Source organism: Struthio camelus, chromosome 8 (assembly GCF_040807025.1).
Source record: "Struthio camelus isolate bStrCam1 chromosome 8, bStrCam1.hap1, whole genome shotgun sequence".
Classification (NCBI taxonomy): Eukaryota; Metazoa; Chordata; class Aves; order Struthioniformes; family Struthionidae; genus Struthio; species Struthio camelus.
Window position 1 is genome coordinate 30,415,364 of NC_090949.1, and position 25,589 is coordinate 30,440,952.

A 25,589-nucleotide genomic window follows, 5' to 3' on the forward strand; every position below is an offset into this window, starting at 1 on the left:
CATGTATTAGTGTGACATTTGCATTTTTATGAAGAATGAATCACAAAGAAGTAGAAACTGTTTCTAAATTTCAGTTAAGCCCCTTTTAAAAAATCTTGTTTCCATGGCAATGCTGAGAATAAGTTTTCAGAGGATGTAAGATATGGATTTTTTATTTTAAAAAAAAACAGTTTAAATGAGAAATAGCAACATCATGGCCTCTTTTCAATTTTCTAATATGCCTGAGAGGCACAGCAAATCAGTCACTAAGACATCAATGCTAGGATGAAAGCAGGAGGACAGATCCCTAGCTATTCCACTGTTCTGCAGTTTGCTCCTAAATAAGCACATTCACCAACGTAATTCTGCAGCAAAAATACTAATTATTAAAAAGACAACTGTATCCTTACAATCTGAAGGCCCCATAGTGCCCATTCAATTGGGAAAGTTTAATAACAACAACGCTCATTATCGAGATGAGCGGAAATTCCACTACAAAGTCTACCTATGACAAAAGTAACCAAGTTATTCTTCTTTTACATTCCAGATCTGAGAAAAGTTGTTCAAATCTCTAATGAGTAATCAGGGGTTGAGGTTTCTAGGCTACAAAAATCCTGTTGTGGCAAAAAAGGCAGAAACCTAACACCCAAATCAATACTGTATTACTCTCTCCACAGGCAAGAGCTGCGGGTCAGGAAAATCATGAAAAATTCATAGCGGAGGTGGTCAAGTCATCCATAAGATAGAGAAAATAATGCTATATCTAAAGATCCCTTGAGCAATCGAAGACATTTTATAGATTTCACCGTGGATAAGTGCTGGTTTGTTTCATCTATGTGCCTTAATACTGTTCCTCTCTTATTTCCTACAGTAAATGAGGATGTTTTGGTCTATATTTACTGTTGTTCTTATTTACTTTATTAATTTCTCAGTCTTCCTGCTCCACTGTTGCAATAGCCACCCACAGGAGAATTCTGAGCCATTTCTTCAAGTAGAAAAAGCAAGTAACTCATCATGGAGGAGTCCTTAAACCTTTCCCAAATATAAATTCCTCAGCAGGGGTAAGCATCATTTTAGCTACCACAAAAAGTTATCAGAAGTCCTGCTCCTTTCTGTGACATCACTTCCCAAAGGGACACAGGAAAAAGCCCATCATCATTTTAAGGTCTAAATTGCCAAGCATAAAAAAGAAAGACACAGTTTTATTTTACATAAGGATGTGAAATAAGGAAGGAAGACAAGTGTTTAAAGAACAACACCTGGAAAAGCCAAAGAAACGAAGATTTGTGCTTGATTAATAACTCTGCTAACATATCTTCATTCTTGCTCCAGTATCACATTCGTATCGAACAGGTCAAGAGCAAAAAAACCAAAAAGGTGAAGAAGGAGGATAAGCCCAATACATATTAAAGGAAATAATAAAAAGTAACTTTAACAATAGCAGAAAATGATAGAAATCCAACAACCAGATAATATAACACATGGCTTTCTAAAAGAAGCTTTATAAATGCCCCTAAAAATTCTACAAAGGCGTATTCCTCAACAATGCTCAGGAAGCAGGAGCTTTCCAGCGGGATGAGCTGAGAGAAGGCACAGCCATTTCATAACTATACAGGAATTAAACATTCTATGATATGAGAGATTACCTTTGTGGAAAATGGATATAGTCAGGTTTAAGTCTGTCTTTCCAAGATAAATAATGTTAGAAAGACCCTGCATTTCTCTGACACCAAGAAAAAAAGACAAATTAAGGATGAAAAACACTATGAGTCCATGTTGTCAATTCTCTCCTGGATGCAGTATTATTTCCTGTACATTCAGGAGCCCTGTCTAGTGAAATATCCAGAAATTTTTAGGGTCTCTTTTATTTTGGAGGGGGGAAATACTATTCACCTCTGAATGCAACTGTCCAAGTATACTGCCTCTAAAGTTACACATTAGACTCACTCCTGCCCAAACCATTGGAATAATTTAGAAAGCCTTAAATACTGTGGCAAGACATCTTCCTTCTTAGACTTGCACATGCTGGACATCCACCTAGAACATTTACAAAATTTCACTGACTTTATTGGCCAATAGCAATCAAAGTCTCAGAAGCTCGCACCTTTAACTTAGTGTATTTCAGTTTTTTGCTTTAATTTAGGAGAATTAGGGAAGAATATTGGGAAATGAAAGGCAGAAAAAAAACAACCTGGACACTGAGGGGAAACTTAGAAAGAGGATGTAACCTAGGTAAAGCTGTATAGAATAGGAGACACAGTAACTCAGAGATGCCTAGAACTTGTTCAATCTCTTTACTACCACGGCACCAAAGCATATTCATTAGACTCAATTTGCCGAAGTGCTAAGTGATTTAGAAATCTACATTCCATTTTCTAAATTAGCGCCTCAGCACTAACTTCATCTTCCAAGAAATCAGTAACTTCTGAAAATGAAATCATTTTCTAAATTTTTCTTTTAATATTCTTGCTATGGTAATGAAAGTGACTATGCAAAATTGTCACCTTCTTAATCAGTCCCTTTTGTATAGTTAATCTCATCTTCTTACTTGTGAAAAATCAGAATCTACCATTTCTTGCTCTCTCTATGGAGAAACGACTGATACAGGAAAGCTGTAGGCATCTACCTGTAGGAATCACCCATCGAATTCCCCCCTAAGTTTCATTTGCTAAATATATTTCCATTCATGAAGCATGAGCCTAAGGTTGACTTCTTTGTCTCTGAGTTAGGCTACAGCACTGGCTGTTAGAATAAGCAAAAATGAATTATTAGAGGTGTCTCACAGTGTATTGCTTTTTACCACCTTAACAGAATACCAGAGATCTTCATGTCTCTGATTTCTATTATACATGTGATATATTTACTTTAGGCGTACTTCATTAAAAAAAAAGCCTCTGCCTAGGATTTGCTACTCATCATATTTAGTACAGATTTAGACTATAAATATTTTGGATGTGAGACCATCTTTTTCTTCTTTGTTTGTATTACAACAGAGCCTTGCTCCTTGACATTGTCATCATCACCATCCTACTGATTGGTGTGAGTCTCCCTGGAGGATTCGGTTGTTCCCTCAGTCCATGTCAGGAATCAGGTGCTTCTATTTTTCATCCAAACTGACTTTCAAATGTGAGTTTCGTAAAAGGCATGTCTGAAATGTCCAATGTAAAAAAAATATGAAAAAGGAAGACCTTATGATTTTCCTTATAAAGTGAATACCAAATACTATCTTTTCCATTAGAAAAGCATTTTAAGTATTCAGCACAAATTTAAAACAGTTTGTAGGAACAAGTGAAGAACATCAGTGATAAGGGAACCATCACTATGAGCCTTTACTCTTTGATATTTCTATTACTTGTGCCTCAGATTACTTGTTTTAAGGCGTCTATCACATTTACAGATGCTGATAGAAAAGTAATTACTGACAGTTGCTCTTCTCTTGGGAGGATCACAGAGGAAAAGTACAGCATTTATGGGTGGTATTTCCCTTATGTCTTTTTTAAAATGGACATAGGAACATGATCCTGGAGAGCTGAGCTCTAAACAGGAACATAAACTCTCCTACTTTTTTTACTGAAGATGATAAAAAGAGTAATAATGTCAAAGATGATACTTTGAAATGCCTCGTGATGTTCAGATATTTGCAGCAGATACCTCAATTATGCTACTGTCATATATTGTTCCATTATCACTTCAGGGAGCTCCGAAGGTTTACGCAATCTTATTTAGAAGTATATTACAAATGTATAGAGGTTGGTGCAAGCGAATATACGGGCCAATTTTCCAAGGTGCTAATTGTGTTGAAATCTCACTAAAGTTTATGGAAACTGAGGTTATTTTGCACTTCTCAGAAAATGCTTGAAAAGACCAAGTCCATAAGAGGGATGGTGTGAAATCACTTGTGGAACCTGAATTCCCCTAGCAGAGTAGATATCAGTACAGAAAACAGAGATTATTGTAAAGCAGAGTGGTGAAGTCAGTTGCAAGGAATGGCTAAATTATTATGTAGTGCAATCAGTTGGTACGTATTTGAGATATGTGCCAATATCACAGAAGGTAATATGTCTTATTATGTATCACCAACATATTGCTGGAGGAAATAAAGCGGTAAGCCAGTTTTACCAGTGATTGTATTTGTACAATGGATTAGAACATTTGGGTTTCTTTTTGGACATTACATTGAACACTTAATGTATTAAGGTTTTCCCAAAGGTTTCTAAATTTAATGCGTTATGATTCAGTAAGTTCAGAAAACAGGGCACAGTTTTCTAAGGACTGACCTGAACTGCCATGAATGAGAACGTTTGTGGGTTTCCCAGTATTTCACTATTCTGATTTTGGATTAATCTTTTCAAAGTGATTGTAGAAAATATTACCTTGGACAGAAGAGAGTACTAGAAAATCTGCATCTTTGTGAAGCTCTGATACTTCAGTCTGAGCCGTGCACAGGGCTGGAGTTTATTTTTCCTAGTGCTCTGCGTAGTTATCAGCTGAATTTGGTATTGATACCAGTGCAAGTTAGTTCATGGCAATGGAACTTCACACCCTGCCCGTTTTACTGCCTCAGCTAGAAGTTTCTATTTAAATTGCTCAGGTCACAAGCTCTCTGGTTTAATATATTTGAAAGAGTAGCACAGAAAATTTCCATTTGTCTTATTTTAACTTGTGGGTATTTATTATTCATTAGCACTAACATGGCTATTCTTGTGGTAGACTTTTTTATTATTATTATTCTTGCACTCATTTCTACCCACGGAAGTTCTCTGAAGTACTTTGTTCTGACCTATTCTTATAATAGCATATACATGGAAAAATATAACAATTTCTGTAGAAAAGAATACTTGGAAAAGGAAGAATCAACTTAAATAAACCAAATCAGTGTAACTTACACAAACATAAGCACGGTCCCTAGAAAAATGCTAAAATCTTTGCAGTTCTTCTATTAATTATACACTTCATCTACAAAAACAAGTAAAAACACAAAATACTTCATTTTCCACATATATCTTTCCACATACATCTTTTAATAAAATAATTCTTGGTTTTAGTAGAAAATATTTTACAACTAGATGAGTACTTCATTTTATGGGAAAGCAAAACGGCTATATCATTTACTATGCTCCTATCATTTAACATAATATGTGTAACAGCATGCAAACTCTCACAATATTCTAACTTTACATTACTACAAAATCACAATTTTTATAAATTGTAAATGTCTGTACAAACAGGAATGTCTTTTAATGCAGAAAACTTGACACTATCACTGCACTTTTCTTCAAAAATGTTCATTCATTTCTTTGACATTTTTTTGGCTTACACAACAGGGTGCCAAACATTTGTGACAGCTTACAATAGAAAAACAATATTGCTTTTAGTTAACAATGTTAGCTATGAATATATATTGACAGCATTTTCACTGCAGATTTGCTGCCAACATAATACAAAGCAAATAGCATTCAATATGTTGGAACACTCAGGGGAATTAAAGAGTTTCAAAAACAAATTTATGGCATTAGGTGCTGAATGCTAAATCTAATGAAAATGCAAATTCAGAATTCCCGCACATACTTCATGCAAAGGAACACAGTTTGGCAAAGTGATAAAATTAAGATTGTTTAAGTCAGGAGAAAATTATGTTAAAATGTCTCTGCTTGTTTGGCTTCCTATAAAGCCAGCTTTACCGCAAAGATTAATATTTTTTCCCAAAAGTTTTTATGCTTTGTCTACTTGAAGTACATCAGAGAGAGATCATAAAAAAGCCAAATTCCAAACACTCCCAAGTATTCTGAGAAAATATAAATAAATAGATGCATAATTTTAATATTTGTAATTATACTACTAACCATAAACAAGCACAAGCATCATTGTTCCCTTGAAAGTACAGAAGCAAAGAGTTCTGCTTCCAAATCTTATGCCTGTTATTATCTATAGAAGAAGCAGAGCAGTAGATATAAACTGTGATTTAAATATTATTACAATACAGTAATGCAGAGTAATATTGCAATGTCATTTCCTATATATTAAAATGTATTTGTTAAACCAAACATTTATTGGCAGTATTTTAAGTGGTATAACTTTAATAGTTTTCAAACTATTTACAAAACAAATTAAAGCAGGTTAACAATACCACTGTCAAGATTTTAAAAACTATTGAGATTTTGTAGCTGTCAAATATAATTTGTTACAAATTCTTAGACGATCTCGATATTTATTATTATTCATCAGAATCAAGTAGTTTAACACTGATGCTTAACACTGCTTGCAAGATATAAAATTAAAATTACTATGTAAGTTTTACAAAAACTTCTTTAATGACTACTTATACAATCAGTACCCGTTAAAAATACAACTGACCTACAAAAGACCAACATTCCTTTCCAGTATATTATAGCTGTTTTCTTCCTTTATTTCGTGATGTGTGACTCTGCTTTGACCTGGTTGTGTCACATATTTTTTACTCTTACTTTCATATAGGAATAACTGCATTTTATTTATTCAATTTCTTATATAAAACTCTATACACAAGTGACTGTAACTAGCAGAACAGAGAGGTGAAAGATAATATTAATCAAATTAGTTACAAGTGACTCTGTTTTCTTTTTTTTTAATTAAAATAGATTTATCTAAAATTTCTGATGAATATTTAGGATACTCAAGGTTTCCAAAGTTCTTTCAAATTAATTTATGAATGCTCTCTTATTCTATAATCTTCTAGTAAATCCTAAAAAACTTTAGTGACTAACAATCTTAATGTTTTCTTAGTTAGCTAAAAAATTATATATATATACTTTTAAATCTTCTTAATTCTGTCTGAATTATCAAAATACATTCTGTCTCTTCTAAATAACACGGAAGAGAAACTATTTTTATGGAAATAGTATCGTACTTGTAGAACAAAATTTTGTTTAACAGCTATAGCTTAAAATTAGTATAATCCACAATTATCAAACTCACTATAATATTCAACGATTCATGTATTTCAGTATTATTAGAAAGCTACATGGCATATATTTTAGGATCAAACTCTGCCATTATATACAGCTCACCACAACATCCATACTACTAGCATGTTAGAAAAGTATGAGTTGCAATATTACACAGCACTTGACACAGTGAAAGAGCCACAACTCTACATTTAGAAAGACAAAGAAAAATCAGGAAGTGCAAAGCTTTGTTCTATGCTCAGCTATGAATTTGAAAACATACTTTTTACATCAAGCACAATATGGACCTCTATATCATAAGCATCAAATGAGTTATTTTCTAAAAGCTAAATTTTGACTCTTATATTGGTGAAGATAGAGTAAATACTGTTAATTTTTTTAACATTCACTCTGTGTCTTTTCACTGACTGTCATGACTGTCAAGGAAATCATATTTTACTTTTTTTGCAGTATGCATTAGGAAGGGATTTCCTAGTAATCTACACTAAATTTCACTGAAGGGTGACAACAGAAATCAATATGTGTCTCTGAAAAATAATCTAACCAAATATTTACATTTAGAATATTCATTTGTATTCATGCATGAGAAATTCCTGGCAAAAATAAATTCTCTTCCTGCATATACACAATCTCTTGTTATAGGCAGATTTTTATAATGAGCAGGCTTTAAATGAATGAAATAAATTATATATTGCTCAAATTAGTTTTGTGATAAAAAAGCAACTAGAATTCAAGTAAAATAACCATCTACATAGGTAGGTAACTGTTTTAACCTCTGCTTCACCCAACTTTGTTCGGCTCTTCTGCAGCCAAAGGGAAGAGAGGGCCCACAGTGAACAGCTATTGCGGTTGGATCCTAGCGATTCCAAACACGTGGAATTGCCATTCCACATGGCTGCCCAGAAGGATAGTCTGTTTAATCTAGCTGTTAAGGCAACTCTAAGTCTAACACTAGAGGTACTCAGTGTCAGTATGTTTCAAGTTTTCAGGGGCAAGCTTGTCGTACCACGAATCTCACAATACCCTGTAGTCTTCTTATGTTTGGATTAGTTCTGCCCACAGAGTTCACAGAAGATCAGAATATGGGCGTACAAAAAAAAATGCAATACAAGAAGCATTCAACTTTCTGCATTACTCCCAAGTACGAAACAATCTTGCAGTCAAGTGTGCAGAGGTGTAAGGAAGCCAACCTGCTATGAGAATCCACATGCCAGTGTAATACATTACCTAGAAAAAAAGGTTTAATAAATAGATGTGTTTTGTATAACATTTCATGCAAGAGTTTAGAATAGAATATGACAACAATGGAAGCAATTCTTACGTTACACAAACTGGAAAATGCAGTTGGTATGCTATAGAAGCTCACCATTTCGAGAAAGGAAATGTTCAGTTAGACTTGCCATTCCAGCAGAAGTCAGGTACAATGGGCAAGGTTAAGCATCTGAACTCATGAACATCAGTGTTCAGATGGAGGCTAAATATATAAAATGGGTGAAAATACTGATAAAAACATCCTTCACACTTTAAAACCATAATAAGAAAGTAGTAATTTGTTATCACCTAGTTTGGAAAATTATTAGAAAAAAGTGAGACTGAAACAGAAACAACAATACTGCTTAGTTACTGGCTTAGAGAAGATAAATATTTTGGGGCAGATTATTTATATTGCTTATTCAAAGCTACTATAAGTTTCAGAAAGATTATCCTTTCATTGACAACATAAAATATATTCAACACCATATAGTAGATTTAGCAGAAATACATGCAGTTGTTTTAAACCTACACTGAGTAAGTTTCACTATATATATATATCCTTTAGTAAAAATAGTAATAAAAAACTCATTTCTACTTGAGAAACCTTCAAGTTTTAGCTACCACATAATATAATACATACTTAGACTAGCACGTTATTTAGTAAAAGATGTCCAAACAAGGTGATTTGATATTGGAATAGTCACCTCAGAACAACCAGAGCAATGTAAGGTAAAATAATTGTCAAGTCAATCTCTAGCTTACACTTTATTGCAGAAATAAATTGAACTCTGCTCTAGCTTTTTGACACTTAATTCTGATACTAATGGGTTCAAATCCATTTCTCTTTGCTCTTCTTGCTAACAGGAGGCTTTATGTAATACTATGTCAGAAATCCACCAGTTACTGGCTAATGTTTCCCTTAAATAAAAAGTCTCTGCCTGTAATAGTATTAACAGCTGCCATCAGTTTACAGTAATGAGCTACAGTTCATCATGCTAGTGCTACTACGAAAATTAGAAGCTTCCACGGAGCTCCTCAATTTGCAAAAAAATTATCAGAACCATCATGAGCAGTGATGAAATACCAGGCATTTTCTAGGGCTTAGATGCCAGATCCTAAACTGGTGTAAACGGCACTCAGTCAAGCACTCATAAATTACAATGACTTAATGATATGGTATTATGTGACAAAAATCCAGTAGCTCTATTTTGAGGGTCAATATAAAAAGTCAGTGTTATTTTTCTTAACTTCTCAAGGTGAAAAACTGCTCAATCCCTGCTTTTCAGTAGGAAGGTTAAAGGATTTTTGCTGCAGGAATCATTTAACTATACCTATTGTCGTATCTTGGGTCACCTGTACAGTGCAGAATAATATTCTAATTTCCATTAATGATTAAAAAAAAAAATTAGCTATAAACCATGGCTGAATTTTTCTTTCTTTCCTTAAAAAAAAAAATAGAATTCATAACTTAAAGCTTGATTCCTCCAACATTTTATGCATATATCTGTAAGTAGTATAGCAACAGGAAAAAATATTTAGTGACAAAATAAGATGCGATTTTCAGGAGCATTTAACACTGTATGAACTTGGCTCCCATTGAAATCAGTGGGATATTTACCATCTCATTCTATCATAGAAGAGACAAGTGCTAATTTGAGATCCTAATGGCAAAAATAAAAATTAAAAAACTTTCTATATAGAGTTAAATTTGATGGGCCATTTTACATCTCTTTTTTTCCTAGATAATGTTCTCTTTATCTGCCCTCAAAATTACTGTTAAAAATAGGACACATCCAGATTTTCTAAAGCTTCCCTAGGAGGAGGTGACAGGAGTGTAGAAGAGAAGACTAAATAGACTAAAATTCTCCACCTTGGATAAACTGGATGAATAAGGGGAAAAATGATAGGAGTTTATAAAATCAAAAATGTATTCAGCAAGTGAGCAGAGAAAAATTATCCACTATTTCTCATAACACAAAAATGATATTAAATATTAACCAGCATATTTAAAACAGAGAAAAGGAAATTATTTCTATACAGACTGCATAACTAAGCTGAAGAACTCATTGCTATGAGAGAGCAAAAAGTATAATCAGATTAGAAAAGGGTGAGACAATTCATAGGGTCCACCTCTGCCTGTTGAAAACACCAGTCTGGAGGTAGCTGCGCCAATGAGTCCAGTGATTTCTGACACTCTACCTAATAGAGTAGCCTCTACCTAATTTTGAGTGGTAGGAGTCGTGTGAATGGTGTGACAGTGTGCATGGTGTAAGGAGAAAGCATCAGGCTGGCTTGCAGGGCACCAGGATTTTTCTGTGATTTCTGAGGCCCACATATATCAGTTTTTCCTGTACTACTGATACCAGGAGCTGAAAGAATGGATTAATTCTATTTTTTCCTGGTTTTTAAATACGATTTTTTTAAGCAGCAGCTACTAGTCACTGTCCAAAACAGGACAACAAACTAGACAGATCCTTAGTGTGACCTGCTATGCCAGTTCTTTACATTTAAAGAGAAGCCTAAGACAAGATAGCGTCATTAAGTGAGAAGACGGACTCAATTATAGTGGCTGCTGATGGGAGGATGGGAAGAGCAGAAGAGAATCAGAGATGCAGGGCGGTTACAGCAAGAACAACAGTGGTTTACTTTCTCCTCATCTTTTCATTATTAGATGAGTACCCCTGGTGTCACAGGACCACTCCAGTTCCACATTTAGAGCCTCTGGCTAGCTCTCCTGGAATAAAAAGAGTTGACACCATACGCTTCAAAGAAGGGAAGTTTCTGTCTTTCAGTGATGCAGGCTAGTTCGGTCAAGAGCAGAACTTGTTACTTGCAATTCTCTCACACAACCTAAGAAAAATATGGGCTCGACTCTCAGAAGCCCTGAGTCACGTTTCAGTGTACAAGAAACTTGATGAACAACGTGCTGAACCCTGGGATTAAAAATGAGTTGCTAGTTAGTGAGCACAAGAATTAATCTGCACTGTCTGAAAGGTTTCCTCAAATATGCACAGTATTTTCAAACAAGTAAAATAATGCCAGTTCTCTGTGGCACTTGAGCACCTATAACCTCCAGAATCTGACATCAAGATCAGTTAAGGTTTTACCACTTTTCACAGCAACTTGGCTCCATCTAACTGCTTCCATGGAATCAAAGTGAAAGGCTCTCATGGCCTATAGTATAGCCCAACAGTAACTTTCATGAATTTATGTTTATCCTGTCTGTATTAACTTTTCTATTTTCTATTTCTCTTTTTCACCATCAGAATTCAAGTTTCTTCCCCTTTTTATTCACTTATTTTAAGTTATCAGAAATGTAAGGAAGCTCTGTGCACAATGAACCCAATATACTTAACTCACAGGTTGCACAGTAAGAACGATGAAGGAAAGGTGCTAGAAGATCTAGATCTGTAGTTTCACCTCCAACTGTGAATAGCAGAAAGGGGACAAAAAATACTGGAGGCTTATGCTTAATACAGACAACCACAATCAGCAGCCAAAATACTGGCTCCTTCACTGCTCTTTCCAAAAAAGAAAAAGTACAAACTAATTATCTCCTATGGAATACCACTAACACTTCATTTCTCAGACTTCCTCAGAGGGAAGAAAAAGACAATTTTCTACAATTTTTCCACAATAGCTTCTTTTTCTCTCTTGTCATTTAAAGAGCAAATGATATCCCTCCCCCAATAACATGATTTAATTTATGCATATTTTGGGTTGTTTTTTGCTTCAGGCTTCTTCAACAATATTTACACAGTATTTCAGCCTGCCAGAGTTCAAATATAGGATATTCTGTATGCAAAGATAAAAAAACAAAACTAAACTAAACTAAGTGCAGGAAATTTTAAAAGATGTCCTATTCATTTCTGCAATGTAAACATCTTTTTCTTTTACTTTTGCTTTATGCTTCAACATTCTAATGTAAATACTTTTCAATAATAAAAGCAGAATGAGTCCAAATTTTGGGAGAAGACATTTAACATTGGAATTAAGAAAGGGGGGAGAGGGGAGAAGAGGTATTTAATCATAAATAAAGTTAAGTTCTTAAATTGAAAGAAAAGCATATCACATCACTGACATCAACATCATCATAGACAGTGCTGATTTTGTTTATGGCATTTATAATATATTTTTGACATTCTGAGTGACAGATGCCACGATAATAGGAAATTAAACACACCTGGCCATTAGATTCCTATAAGCAGAAACCAGTGTTAAGTTTGAAGCATACAGTATGTTTGCAGTAATTACAAAATACTGACATTTAAAATGTTCTTAGAGACACCTGGAATGAAAAAGTTCATGAATTTAACACTGTCTTGCCAAGAAAGAATATTTCATTAGGACAACAGTTGTTTTACTAACACTGAATACTGTCTATATCTACTAATCTATCTGTATTTATTACTTTTTAAAGGATGATACACGTCATGACAGCTTTGGATGATTTCATGGAGATGAACACTGTATTGCACTTATCAAAGCTACACATGTACCTTCAAACTATTCCAAGCACGACAGAATTATTGATCCAAAATAAAATTATATGTACTTGAAAGGCTTCCAACTTGGAAAAATCATCATTTATCAATCTAATTTTATACGTGACCAATATAGGCACAAGTTTCCAAAATGGCAACATTATTTTTCTTCAGAACTGCAGTATGTTCAATTGATTTTTCTTTTTTTAAATGTTGAGACAAATACAACATATTTTAAATGTCATTACTTTGTTTCTTATTTAATTAACATTTCATATAGCTTCTTCAGTAAATAAGTAATTAGTTCAATCACTATACATACCATCTAACCCTATGCATATTTGACTTGCAACAGCATTATATCACTATTCAATATAGAAATCAGCCAAGCTACTTAAGAAAAGTTCAAAAGCTCCTTTGAAGTAATCCATTATGTTTTTAATACACATATCAGACAATTAAAGCTCTTACCCTACCAAAAGTAATGGATACGTATTACCACATGCCATGATCCCATAAGATCTTACAAAACATGCAGTTGTGAGTCTGACTCAAAGATTCTTTCTTCCAATTTCTTTCAAGTATTCCACTTTCTAGGCATTACATCCATTTTTATCAAATAATCATCCATACTGAATATTTTAGATTCACTGTTTTATCTGATAGTATGAAATACTATGGCATTTTCAGGACAGTCATGCCACTCCTTTTTTTTCTCAATCTTAGCTATCAGCATTAAGAAAAAATTTAACTTACCAGACAGGTTTTATAGGTTTATTCTTTACAACTTCTGTTCAGCAGATAAAAAGCCTATATAGAAGTTACTGAGGCTGTGGGGTCATTAGCATATCCAACATATGGAATGTAGGTCCTTATGGAACAAATCCGGAGAAAATGGCACTGGAGTGTTTTAATTTAGTAGGCAGAATCCTTCTCTTTCACTCTCAACTGCTGAACAAATCACCTACTTTTGACATTTAGGAACAATGAACAGAGAGAGATGCCATCTCAGAGCTGAGAAAAAAGACCAATTTTAACTGCATGTATGCATATACTACGGCTGCTAATTATATTAGAAGGTAGTTTACCTTCCATTCACTCCGCAGGTTCTGTTGGGCATAGTTCTGCTGGGCATTCTCAGTGTCCAGCTGTAAATGATGCATACTGCGTTCTCCTAAGTAACTACTGCACTCAAACCCTGAGGAGGTTGCATTTCAGAGGTAAATCAACAATACATTTGGAGTTTATAAGTAGACATAGAACGATGGCAAATGCTATGTAGAAATAGTCTACTATTCTTATTCTACAGTTACTTCTAGTAACTGTAATTACTTAAAATGTGTTGTCTAATCCCATGTTTTCAGGACAGAAACTATCCAAAAACCAACAGAAAGTCCAGATCTTTGCCACTTCTACATTGTGAAATATACATCCAAAGGACCCAAGCAGATAACTCTCTTAATTGGCATCGTCTGTTGTCATTTTTGCTAGCTAGCAAACACTACAGAATTTTCAGTGAAAGCCTCCTCTGATCCAGATTAACTTTATTTCCCTGAACAGGAAACTGATTTGTCCAAAAGAAAATCTTTCAAGAGAGATTCCCTTCCTTTTTCATCTTCTTTAGAAAAAGAATTATACCTTCAACACTTCTGCAGTACACGTCCCTCTCCAGGCAAAATAAAACACTATATGATAACGACTCATGAACACAGCTGTTTTAGATGAACACCAAAATTTAAATTTGATTAAGTTCACCCATAAGAACTGAAATTCTTATTTGGTAACAAAGAACAAAATAAAAACATCATTCAAACAGAAACTGCATAAAAAGTTGACACTGATCTAACTAAATTAATACTAAAATTACAGTAAGTAAAGAATAAAAGCTACTCACAGTTTCATCTCAAAGTCAAAGATGGCAATATGAGTCGGAAATATGGGATGACAAGAATGACTTAACCCTTTATGACTTTGTGGGAATGGCCCAATTGCTCTCAAGACACAGGTGCAAACTCAAAAGTCACTATTGACAGAATGATACCAATTTCAAACACATAAGCCATCAAAGAATACCTACAAACATGTACTTAAAGAAACAGAAGTTGAGAGCTTTCATGACTAAGAGTTAAAAAACAAATTTAATTCATTTTACTCAATCAAATAGATGGATAACAGCACAAAGACAGTGCCTGATAATTCAAGCTAAGATGGTTAGATAGTTAGGTTAGACTTTGGCATCAGTAGAATAGGATTTCCTGGAAAACTGACATTCAATATCTCCACCTCAGTTGCCATACATTTAGTCAACAGAGGTAAAATTGAAAAGTATCCACAGTGTTTCTCAGAAATACTGGACACTCACAATATCAACCAGAAACAGGCTACTTAAATAGACACTTAAATGAACATTGAAAAACAGACACTTATTCAGGAATTGCTAAATAGAATTCATAGTTTTTATTTAGGGAAGCAGAAAACCTAGGGAGGAAGAGAGAAAAAATAAAATTCAGATTCAGGGTTATATTAGTCAGCTACATGGAGTGGCTTAGAAAATGATTCCCTCTATCTAAACCTCTATCTTTTAGGGTTCATAGGAATTTTTTGGTGTTCGCATTTCATCTGTGCTAAAAAAAATGAATTCTTCTCAGATAAGTACTATAAGTACTTATAACAATTTATAAGTCTTAGAAGTACTAATTCTGGAGAATATTGTAAAACAAGGAGGAATCAATGACAAGTTTGCCTGTATCAGTAGGCACCTGATGTTTGTTTTACAACTATTCCTGTCTTTTAACAGGATAAAGTCAGTTATTCCAGTTTGATAGAAAGAAGCTTCAAGAAATCAAATGCTCAAATACAAAGATTTCTAATCTTGCTTCAGACACATTTCCTTTTTAGCATTGGTGATTTTTATTCCTGACAGAGAAAGCTCCAAACTTTGCATGAAATTTAAATATCAGTATTTAATTTTCTTTGGTAGTAGATCAACCAAGCAGCACAGACAGCTTTAAAACTCACCCATCCTGATATGTTGCTACATTTCTATGACCTAAAGTTTACTTGCATAAAGTTTTTCTTTTATGTTCTACATTACTGGCAATAACAGTAATAGATATAAATTTGTATCACAAAGTTTTCATACAAAATTGAATTTCATTTTAATTGTTTACTACTTAACAAGAGCATAGAAACAGGAGAGGAAAAGGAATTAGGCAGATATATGTATTTTCTATAAAGAGTAAATGTAAAACACTTTACCCTTTTTTTTTTGTACAATGAACAATATAGTATGCTAGATACTAAGCACATTTTAAAAGCTACCCAAAATCCTTCTTTAAAATTGACTTTATAAGAGCAATATAAATCTAAAACATCTTCTTAACAACACAGACCTCGTCATTTGCTTATAGATTCTGATTCGGAAGCAAATGTTCTTACACTATAAGTCTCACCTCTTAATCTGAGTTCCACTGAGATTTTGCTATGTTACTCTAGAATGGTTTTATGTAGTCTAAAAATCAGTTCAGCATAAATAGTCCCAGGAGTCATGTTCTTATTCTTAATACATTCAAATATGTCAATGAAAACATCTAAGATACTGGCTTTGTTCAGATTCTTAATTAGGCCTACCTGCTTATTTGTGATAAACTTCTACATTCCAAATTTCTAAATTTTAATTGATAAAATGTGTTTGGATAGCAGTGAAGATAGGTTTATCCATCTTTAGCCTGCTAAAATTAGGTAATTTTCAAGGCAACTGTCAGAAGAGATGAAATAAAATAAATTAATATGACAAAATAAAATTGGTATATGAAAAAGATTGGTTTATATCAACCCATGCAAAGGTTGAATAAAATACTGAAATACAAGAATGGACAGAGATACCTTTACAGTATATTCAAGATTAGCATAACAAGACTGCATAAAGAAAGGTAACATCTGGGATCTTCCTAAGCAGGCACAATTCAAATAATTCAGAGATTTTCCTCATAAATTATTATAAAGAGATATTTAGAGGGATTATGGGAGCTAACCAGAGGAGGATTAATAAAATATTAATGCAAACTATTCAACAACAAATGAGTTATGTGCAATTTAGTAAGAATGTATGTGTGCTGAAACACACAACAAAAAATAAATGTTTCAGACTGGTTAGGAAATGTTGCAAGTTAAAAATTGGTTTAGAGAGGTCTTCAAGATTTCAGAGCTACATTCGTTCATAGAAAAATGCACTGCACATCTCACAAAGCTAGGTAAATGCAATATGGCTTTTAATACACAATAAAGAAAATATTTAAGTATTTATTTAAAAAGAGAGGCTGGAAAGAATGTGAAATGTTATAATGCACCTTGATACTGGAAACCTGAATCAACAAATGACAGTAAGGTGAAGAATCTCTGCTTGTGAAGAAGATAAAAATGCGGCATTTTTCCAACTTTAAACCACTTTTGATGTAATCCTTGTTCCACCTTACCTTAGGAGGCAGCTTCTGTAAGAATTAACTATGCCAGATGAGTTGTTAAAGAGGCCAAAAAAGTGGTTATGCATCTCAAATCTCGCCTGTTTTTCTTTCCTTCCTCCCCACCCCAAAATGGTCTAATAAAAGGTATTATCTCTCCCTCTACACCTTAGCAGTTTTGTATCTTTAAACAATCACAGTTGCAAAAATATCATTACTATTTCTCAAAACGAATCAGGTCTCTGCTAAGGCTATCTTGGCTGTTTAAGGACATTAACAAGAGGTCTGAGTATACTACGAAACCCAATCCCTATAATCATTATTTCCTCAAAAGGCAATCAGTTAAAGATTCTAGAGATTTTACAACCTTTTTTATTTTAAAAAACAGTATACGACAAAAAAAGAAAACTCTATCAATGATAGCCCTGTGCATTCATAGTCATGTTCACATATGATATTATCTCTTACCTTTGGATTCTTTCTAATTTTCTAAAGAAGGATAGGCTATCTATTTTCCTGATCCATACATATGTATAACATAACCACCTAAAATTATTCTTAAGTCAAAATTGTAGTCTCAATCCAGCTGCAGCTGAAGCAGCAGAAAGAATTCCATTGAAGTAAATAATATTTGGTTCTTTGATTTTAACCTTGACCTGAACTGATAGAGTCATTGTAAATAAAGATCAAATCCTAGCTGCCAAATATCCGTTCTTCCTCTCTGTCCTACCTGATATGTTTTGTACCTTTGAGATGACAAATTCCAAATGTGTTTATCAACACTTATAGAATCCAATTTTTCAGTATTAGGAAACCCCTTCTGCTGAAAATTCTTTTTCTAATTTCAGTGAAAATACTATTTCTGAATATGATTCATCAGATAGCAGAGTTGTTCAGAATATACATACAAACAGAATATGTCGTGCAGCCTAGATGTGCATTACCTACTGGGATAATGTGGTTCCTGTCTTTCATGTAATTGCAGTTCTCCCAGGGATATTTCTAATACTGTCATCCGTTTCTTGTGTTCAACTGGTGTTTCTTCTCAAATTCCTCAAAAGTAAATTTTCCAGGACCTGTTTCTAGTAATTGTTGTGTAAAAATGTTTCTAGACCTTATTCTAGTAATCTGTTTCTAGAGTGCCTACAGTAGGCACAATAAGTGCTTACTGCTTGAGTAGAATTTCTGGGTGTGGCCCCCCAAGAGAAATAATAGTTATTTCAACTGTAAAAGCCTTAGGTCTGGTATACTAGCAAATTTTTATAATTTATCATACATACACACCTGTACCCCAATTCTCAAATGAATCACTGCTCCTGCTAACACTTTTAAGGACATTCTAGCTCAGAAGTAATTGGGCACCTGAAGCACTGTCTACTTAAAATACTTGAAATGCAATCTGGATGTGACACTTGACCATCCAATTTCCAGTTCTTACAGAGATGGAATTTAGCAAAATTGTAGAGGGTGTTGTAGGGGCCGTGGCTGAAGTTAATAGGAAACAAACCCTGCCCAATAAAGAGCATTATCTAGAAATAGACGGCAGCCTGTGACACATATATAATTAGAGAAATTGGAGGCTTTGCCCATGAGACCATGTGTTCCACAGCAAATCCTATTTCCTTCATTGTCTCTTTCATGGTTATTGTAAGAGTAATCATTGTGTGATTACAGCCCTTATATATAACATATCAGTTTCTTTTTGTTCTTTCCAATATTGGTGTTAATTGAATTCACTGAACAAATGACTAAAGAAATCCACAGCTCAGATCTTATCAGACCAACTGACTTGCAAGTCTCAAACCATATAAGGAGACCAAAAGGCCAAATTCTACATCTTATAGGCATCCTACATGCTGGTTCTTTCTTCCCAGAAATATAAACTATTAGCTATTTCTTGGCTACAAAAGTGTAAAGTAAAAATGACAACATAAAATAAATGTTGCATGAAGTCCAAATTGCAAGGAGGAAGAAGTTCATTTACTGGCATTCAAAGTTAAAAAAATAAGTTCTACTGGATTCTACTGGAATGTAGGGAAAAAAGTGCACACCAAATAAAATACATTTATCATAAAATTATAAAAACAATTTTAAAAAGATTACAGCTCTCATGGCTATTCAGCAGAATTGAGTTTTATTTCCTACCCTTCTTACTGCAGCACAACAGTAAGCTAACACATACATAATAGGAGGAAGGAAGCAATCATTCTGAAAAAGACTTACATATCATAGTGAACAACAAATTAGGCACGAGTTTCCATAGCAATAAAGCAACAAAAGGCTGCTGCAATATTTGGTTGTCTATAGTGGGATAGTGGAGCAAAGAGGCTAGAGTCCTTTCTCCTTAAGTTGGGATGTTAGCACGCTCAGAATTCACCATTAGATTTTGATCGAATATTTGGTCTGTTAGGACTATTATGTCCTATGGATTTGGATTTCATGGTTGGATTCTTTGCTATCTAAAAAAGGCAAATTCCAAGCATAATTTTTCCTGTGCGTCTCCTCTGTGGATTCTCTGATGTTTAATAAGAAATGATCTTACACTACAGCCTTTCTGCCAGTGGGAGCACTAATGGGGTCTCCTGCCCAATCTGGCAGCTAGCTTTCCTGAAAGTTACAGGAATCTCTGCCCACTGGGATTGAAACCGGCCAAGAGTTAAAAAGCTATTGAGGGATAAAGGAGAGGAAAAAGATCAGCAGCCACACATAAATCTAGGCAGACAAGTATAACATAGACACTGTGATCATATAAACCTTGTTTCCCTAGGAAACTTGACTAATTATTAAAGGGCTAGAAAGATTCACTTATGATGAAAGTCCAAAGGCCCCAAAGCTGAAAAATACTTAAACACTTAAAGCTAAAGTGCTTTACTGGGTAGAGAACTAAGGGAACTAAATATGACAGCTAGGTTGAGAGACAAATTATGAGGAATGTGATAATCTACAGAAATATGAATACTAGCCAAGGATGAAGAGAATTTATTTTATCAAGAGGAGTTATTGTTAAGCAGAATTGTAACTAGGAATAATGAGATTAAATAAAGAAAAGCTTTAGGCTAAATATCAAGCAACACTGCCAGTGAGATCAGAGTCTATGGAAAAGCTCCTGGATGTAAGTGGTAGAAGCCCCATTGTCTGAAGAAATTAAAATTGGACTGGAATGTACGGACAGTGAGATTGACAGGAAAACCTAATAGGTCTCTTTTCATTTCTCCCTCCTTGATTCATAGCACAGAATAGCGCACTAAATAATGTTGTAAAGACTGCACTACTATCTTGTAATAGATCTGAAAAAATAAATCATGTTTCTAATGTTTGTATGATTGTTGCATTTATGTTGTGTCTTATTCTTCCACGTTTTTATCCATTTGTCCACTGTTGTGTGTCAGTGATTGGTCTGATGCAACAAGAGGAAAAAAGATTTGATGATTTGTAAATAAGAGTCAGATAATGAAAGAATGTTTCTTGTTTTCTCATGATACCTTTAAAATTAATTTCTTTGTGAATAGAGGCTTTCGTGTGAAATATTAAGCAAGCCTGGAGATATCCTAATAATAAGAAAAAAATCTTCAATGCATTTTCACATCTATGTAAATGATTTAAGAATTTTAAGTTGAAAGAGAAACAATAAGAAAGAAATGTAATATATACAAAACATAAAAATACTAACTATAACTACTCCTGTTGGTTCCTCACCTAATTGGCTGTAACTAGACCGAAGATGCATAAATCGATAGATCTGCTTTCCTTCCACATCATCTATATGCTACACCAAAAATAAATATCATATTATACAGATATTTACTTTTATATAGAGTTAGTAAGACATGTACTTTCACAAACTGGTAAAAAATACTTTTGCATTAGTGTAACAGTCTTATGCTATACTGAATGGTATGGGTTTTGATTTTATTATTTTCTAGTGAAATATAAACGAAAACAATCAAAATGCACAAACCAGGTTATACAGTGTGTTTGATGTAGCAATTTTTAACATTCATTTAATATAGCTGAGCTGCAATGACTAATACTGCCCGTGTCCGCTAGTACAAAGACCTAAATAAGGTTCCAGACTAGATTACATTCATGCAGGTCTCTTTTTAACGGAAATTGGAGAGATGAAAAAAAGATTATAGGAAGACACATTATAAAAATAGACCTCACAAGTCAAACTAAATAGTGAAACCATTCTCTTTCATGTAGACAACCATGAAAACAAATATCCTGTAAGCACTAGATATATATTGTATCTTTCTACCAGATCTCTTTGCCTCCTTGAAACAGATTCCCATTCATCTCATGACTATATAATTTGATCATAGTTGACTAAGGCACTGCAGGGGAAAGGGTCTGTCTGATAAAGTGTCAGGCTCCAGGAAGATAGATAAACAGTTTCATGATTTCTAGTTGTAACAGGAATAGTATAGTGTTGGATATAAAGATATTAGTCTCATAGGAACTCAAATATCAAGCTTCTACAATTTTTTTTCTTATTAAATACATTTTTTTCCATTAGGCAAAATGACAATCTGGTTAGAATAAACTAACACAGAATGGCAGAATAATACTCAAGGTACACGTGAGAAGCCGAATGAAATCTTTGTTGATTTGTCAACGTGCAAGTTGGTTCAGAACATTTTTTTTTAATGTAAGTGAAAAAATGGAGACAAAGATGTTTCTTTCCCGTGGGGTGTTTTTAAATTGAAGAAATAATACTTAAAATTGGGTGAAGCAGTTGCTTATCAAGTTGTTTCATATTTAGAGATAAAACTTGTATTTCACAAGGGTCAGACTGGTAAGATACCTCTCTTCTACTACAAAGTACTAGAGTAATATCTATCTCTGATGCCACCTCACTGTTTCAAGTGAAGTTATATTCTCTTTGTAATTATTTCCTGTCTTGGGTAGCTGAAGAACATGACATTCAGTCATGGTGATGCCTGTTTTTACTTATTAAAATTCAAAGGATAGAATCATATTTTATAGTAAATTTTTAGTAACGAAGCTTGCATGGCCTCTTTTTTCTTTAAGAAAGAAAATACCTTATATGTTGGAGTAAGCAATTTTTAAAGCCATCATACTGTTTAGTTTAATATGAATTTACCTGGGATTCTTTCACATTTTCAACAGTGAAGTTGAACCAAACTCGAAAGCGTGGGTTACAGGTGTCAGGTCTAATAAACAGGTCATACTCAAACTCTGTGATGTGGTCCACCCGTCCAAGGTTACCTACAAAAAACATATGAAAAAGAACACATTTTAATGAATGGCTCACAAACTCCGTAACAGTAACTACACTGAGAAAAGTTTTAAAATTTTTTTACCTCTGGTAAAAAACTGTTTAAAACATATGACATACATATAATTAGTTTTTCAGCATTTCAGAATCCTTTTAAAATGACTTGATTATAACCACAAAACAAAATACACACCAGTAAGCCATGTACATATGAATACACCAATAAGACAACACAGATCTCTATTATCCAGACAAATTGACTATTTGTCTTGTCTAGTCTATCTCTTTCAGTGAGTGTCTAAGCTCCAAAGGCCTGTCCCCCTTGCTGGTGCTTAGAGTGTCCCTCTCACCCTATAGATGGCCAGGACTTCATCTCCTTTGTGATTCAAGAGCCATCTTAATACTTTCCCTTTTCCATTTGGTGCCACTATCACCTCTTCCCATGGTAATATATGAGGCTCTAAGATTTAGCTTCATTTCTCTCTGGTGGATTTCACGGAATAACATTTTTAAACACAGTCAGAGCTTCGTTGTCCCCAATGGCATTTTTCAACAAGCAACTACACTGGCTATAGAAATGAAGTTTGGCACTGGGACAACTTGCTAAGTGCTTTTTAAATTGTTAAATCGGCATGTTTCCTTTGAAGTATTGCAAAATTTTTAAAGATGAGGATTAGAATATATATACACTACAAAAATAGGACTTTACGTTTTCCAGATCCAATCCAAAACCATCTTATCAGATATAATAATAAGATAGGTCTATGCTTTATCCTAAGTGCTACAGTATACTTATAAATAAAATTATCACTGCAAAGTGACCTGTTTTTATGGGTTGAGATATATTTTTTAATTCAACATATACTTTGGGGTTGAATATATATTTGGGTTTGAATAGTTGTTTATAATCGTACTTGAGCTAAACAACTCCCTCCGCAGTAAGTCTTCTTTTAAGTCAATATGATTGTTCTTTGCTAACATGCTACTCTATATAAGCAACAGCAGCAAAATCTGGCTGGTTGGCTGTTTGGGGTAGAAAAGAGGCAGGAAAAAACATTTTCAGCTCTGCTCATCAATATGTTTTCAGATTTCTTGCTTATTCTAAATTGTTTCTGGCTTTACTAATTGCAGAGTGGACATTTTTAATCTTTCCTATTTTTAATGCTATCCTCTTTACTTTCCTGCCCACATTCTTCTTTTCAGAACAAAATTCTCTTAACCGATTCCCTCTGCAGAAAACCATTTCATGATAACAATCTGTTCCTAAACACTTGCCTAAAGCATACATTTGGAATATGAAATATTCAAAAAATTTGAAATATTTTACAGCTAGAATACCTTTGCCAAATATAAATAATGTAATCTGCCTGACTCTAGGTTAAGTCCCTTCCTCACCGAAGTACATTTTCTGCCATAGGGTTCAATTCTATCACTGTTGTTCACAATGAAAGAACTAGAACGTAAAACTCTTCCTTCCTACAGATTACTACCTAATATAAATAAAAGCATTAAAATGAAGCTATTGCATTGTAATGTCTTTTATTAAAGGACTTTTTAAAATGTGTTTTTCATTAAAATGTCAGGCACATTTGACATTTTTGGGAAAATAATATTCCTTATTTATTCAAGAATTTAGGTGGCCTGAACTAGCTAATATTATCAATTGGATACCAATTGCAGGACCTGCCTCACAGCTCACAGTTCCAAGCTCTCTCTGGACATAGTTTCCTGAAGCACTCAGAGTCCCTTGACCCTAACTTGTGCCTGTGATAGTGGTGGGTCATCTAAGACTAAGGTAGCAGACTGGATAAGCATACACTGTAGAGTAGGTCCAGCCTGAGAGTTGCCAGGTATACATGCCTCCCCCTGATCCCAGTAATTCCTCATATAGATTGTATTATCATCTGCAGCAGAGGCCAGGAGGGGAAAGTTTTGACTGAATTATTTTCAAATAAGGAAATAGGAGCTAATTAATTTTACTTTATAAGTTGAAAGATCATAAAAAATTATCCTGTAAGCTTTGAGAAACTAAAAGACTATTAAGAGAACAAATAAATACACCCAAAGAAAAATGATATCTTGATTTCTGACCTATTGCATATTTCAGCTTCTATTTTAACATCAAATTGACCTGATCTGTAAGGAGGACAGATGGTCCATCCACAACTACCTCATAGGGTCCATAAGATCCTTAAACTTGCATTTGAGGATTCTACTGATGTCAGCGAATTCAGTGCTGGTGAAGAGCTAGGACGCTGGATCCACTGCAAGCCAGTCTGCTCTACAAAAGCTATATACCTATCTCAAACCCAGTAGAACCCTTAGCAATTTAATCATTGTATGCAGATTCCCTAATCATTGTATGCAAGACTGTTTTCTCTCTTTATCTGTAATGGCTGATTTGAATACTCCCCTCCTTCTAGACGCATTTATTTTTCCTTTCGTGAATCGTATCTCAATTGTGAATTGAAGTTTATTACTTTTTGCCTATAAAACTGCCTTCAGCTAGGCTCCTTCATAGTATATCTCAGCAGCCATAGTCACCTGTAACCATTTTCAGTTTAGTATCATTTGGACATTTCATTAGCCCACTATCTCGTCTCTTTCTTCCAGATGCTAAATAGGCTGGACCCAATGCTAGTGCCTTCAGTACCCATTCAACAAGTAGACAACAAGTACCCTCACACTCAGTAGACTATTGTTAGGAATATCACAGCCTTTGCTCACAATCTGTCAACCTAATTTCAACCCACTTAGCAATGTCATTAAACCAGACAGCAGTTTTTGGTACAAAAAAGCCTAGAACTATAAGAACAAAACACTTCATCACTTTAAGAGATACTTTGTAGAAATCAGATAATGCCGCTAAAGAACATTTTTTGGTGTTATAGAGAAAGGATATCAGCATCCCAATGTTAATCTCATAATAAAAGCTAACAATGTTACAGTGCTGCCTTCACACTGCTGTAATCATGGGAAATAGTTTTATTCTGATGTGTGATAATTATATTCCAATACTACAGGTAACACAGTGAAATGCATTAGAAACTTGCATTAACTTGCATCAACAGGAGTTAAATGTTGATTACCCTGTTCTATTAATCCATCCTACCAGTTCAATATTTTATCACTGAAAATAAACAAGTTTTTTCTTAGGTAGAAGCAACTTCTGAACTGCTTTTACTTCTTGAATACTTATAAAGATTTCCTAAAATTTGTCTTTTCCTTT

The 25,589-nt window shown here is 34.1% G+C and overlaps 1 protein-coding gene across 5 annotated transcripts in view; it reads right to left on the minus strand.

The window, feature by feature from the left end:
- Positions 1–25,589, minus strand: part of AGBL4 (AGBL carboxypeptidase 4) — a 964,275-nt gene that overhangs the window by 891,551 nt on the left and 47,135 nt on the right. For all 5 annotated transcript variants that reach the window (XM_068953088.1, XM_068953091.1, XM_068953089.1 and 2 more), the window contains one exon: positions 22,226–22,350. In XM_068953088.1, coding sequence (XP_068809189.1) covers positions 22,226–22,350 — 125 coding nt within the window. The remainder of the gene's footprint in view (positions 1–22,225; positions 22,351–25,589) is intronic.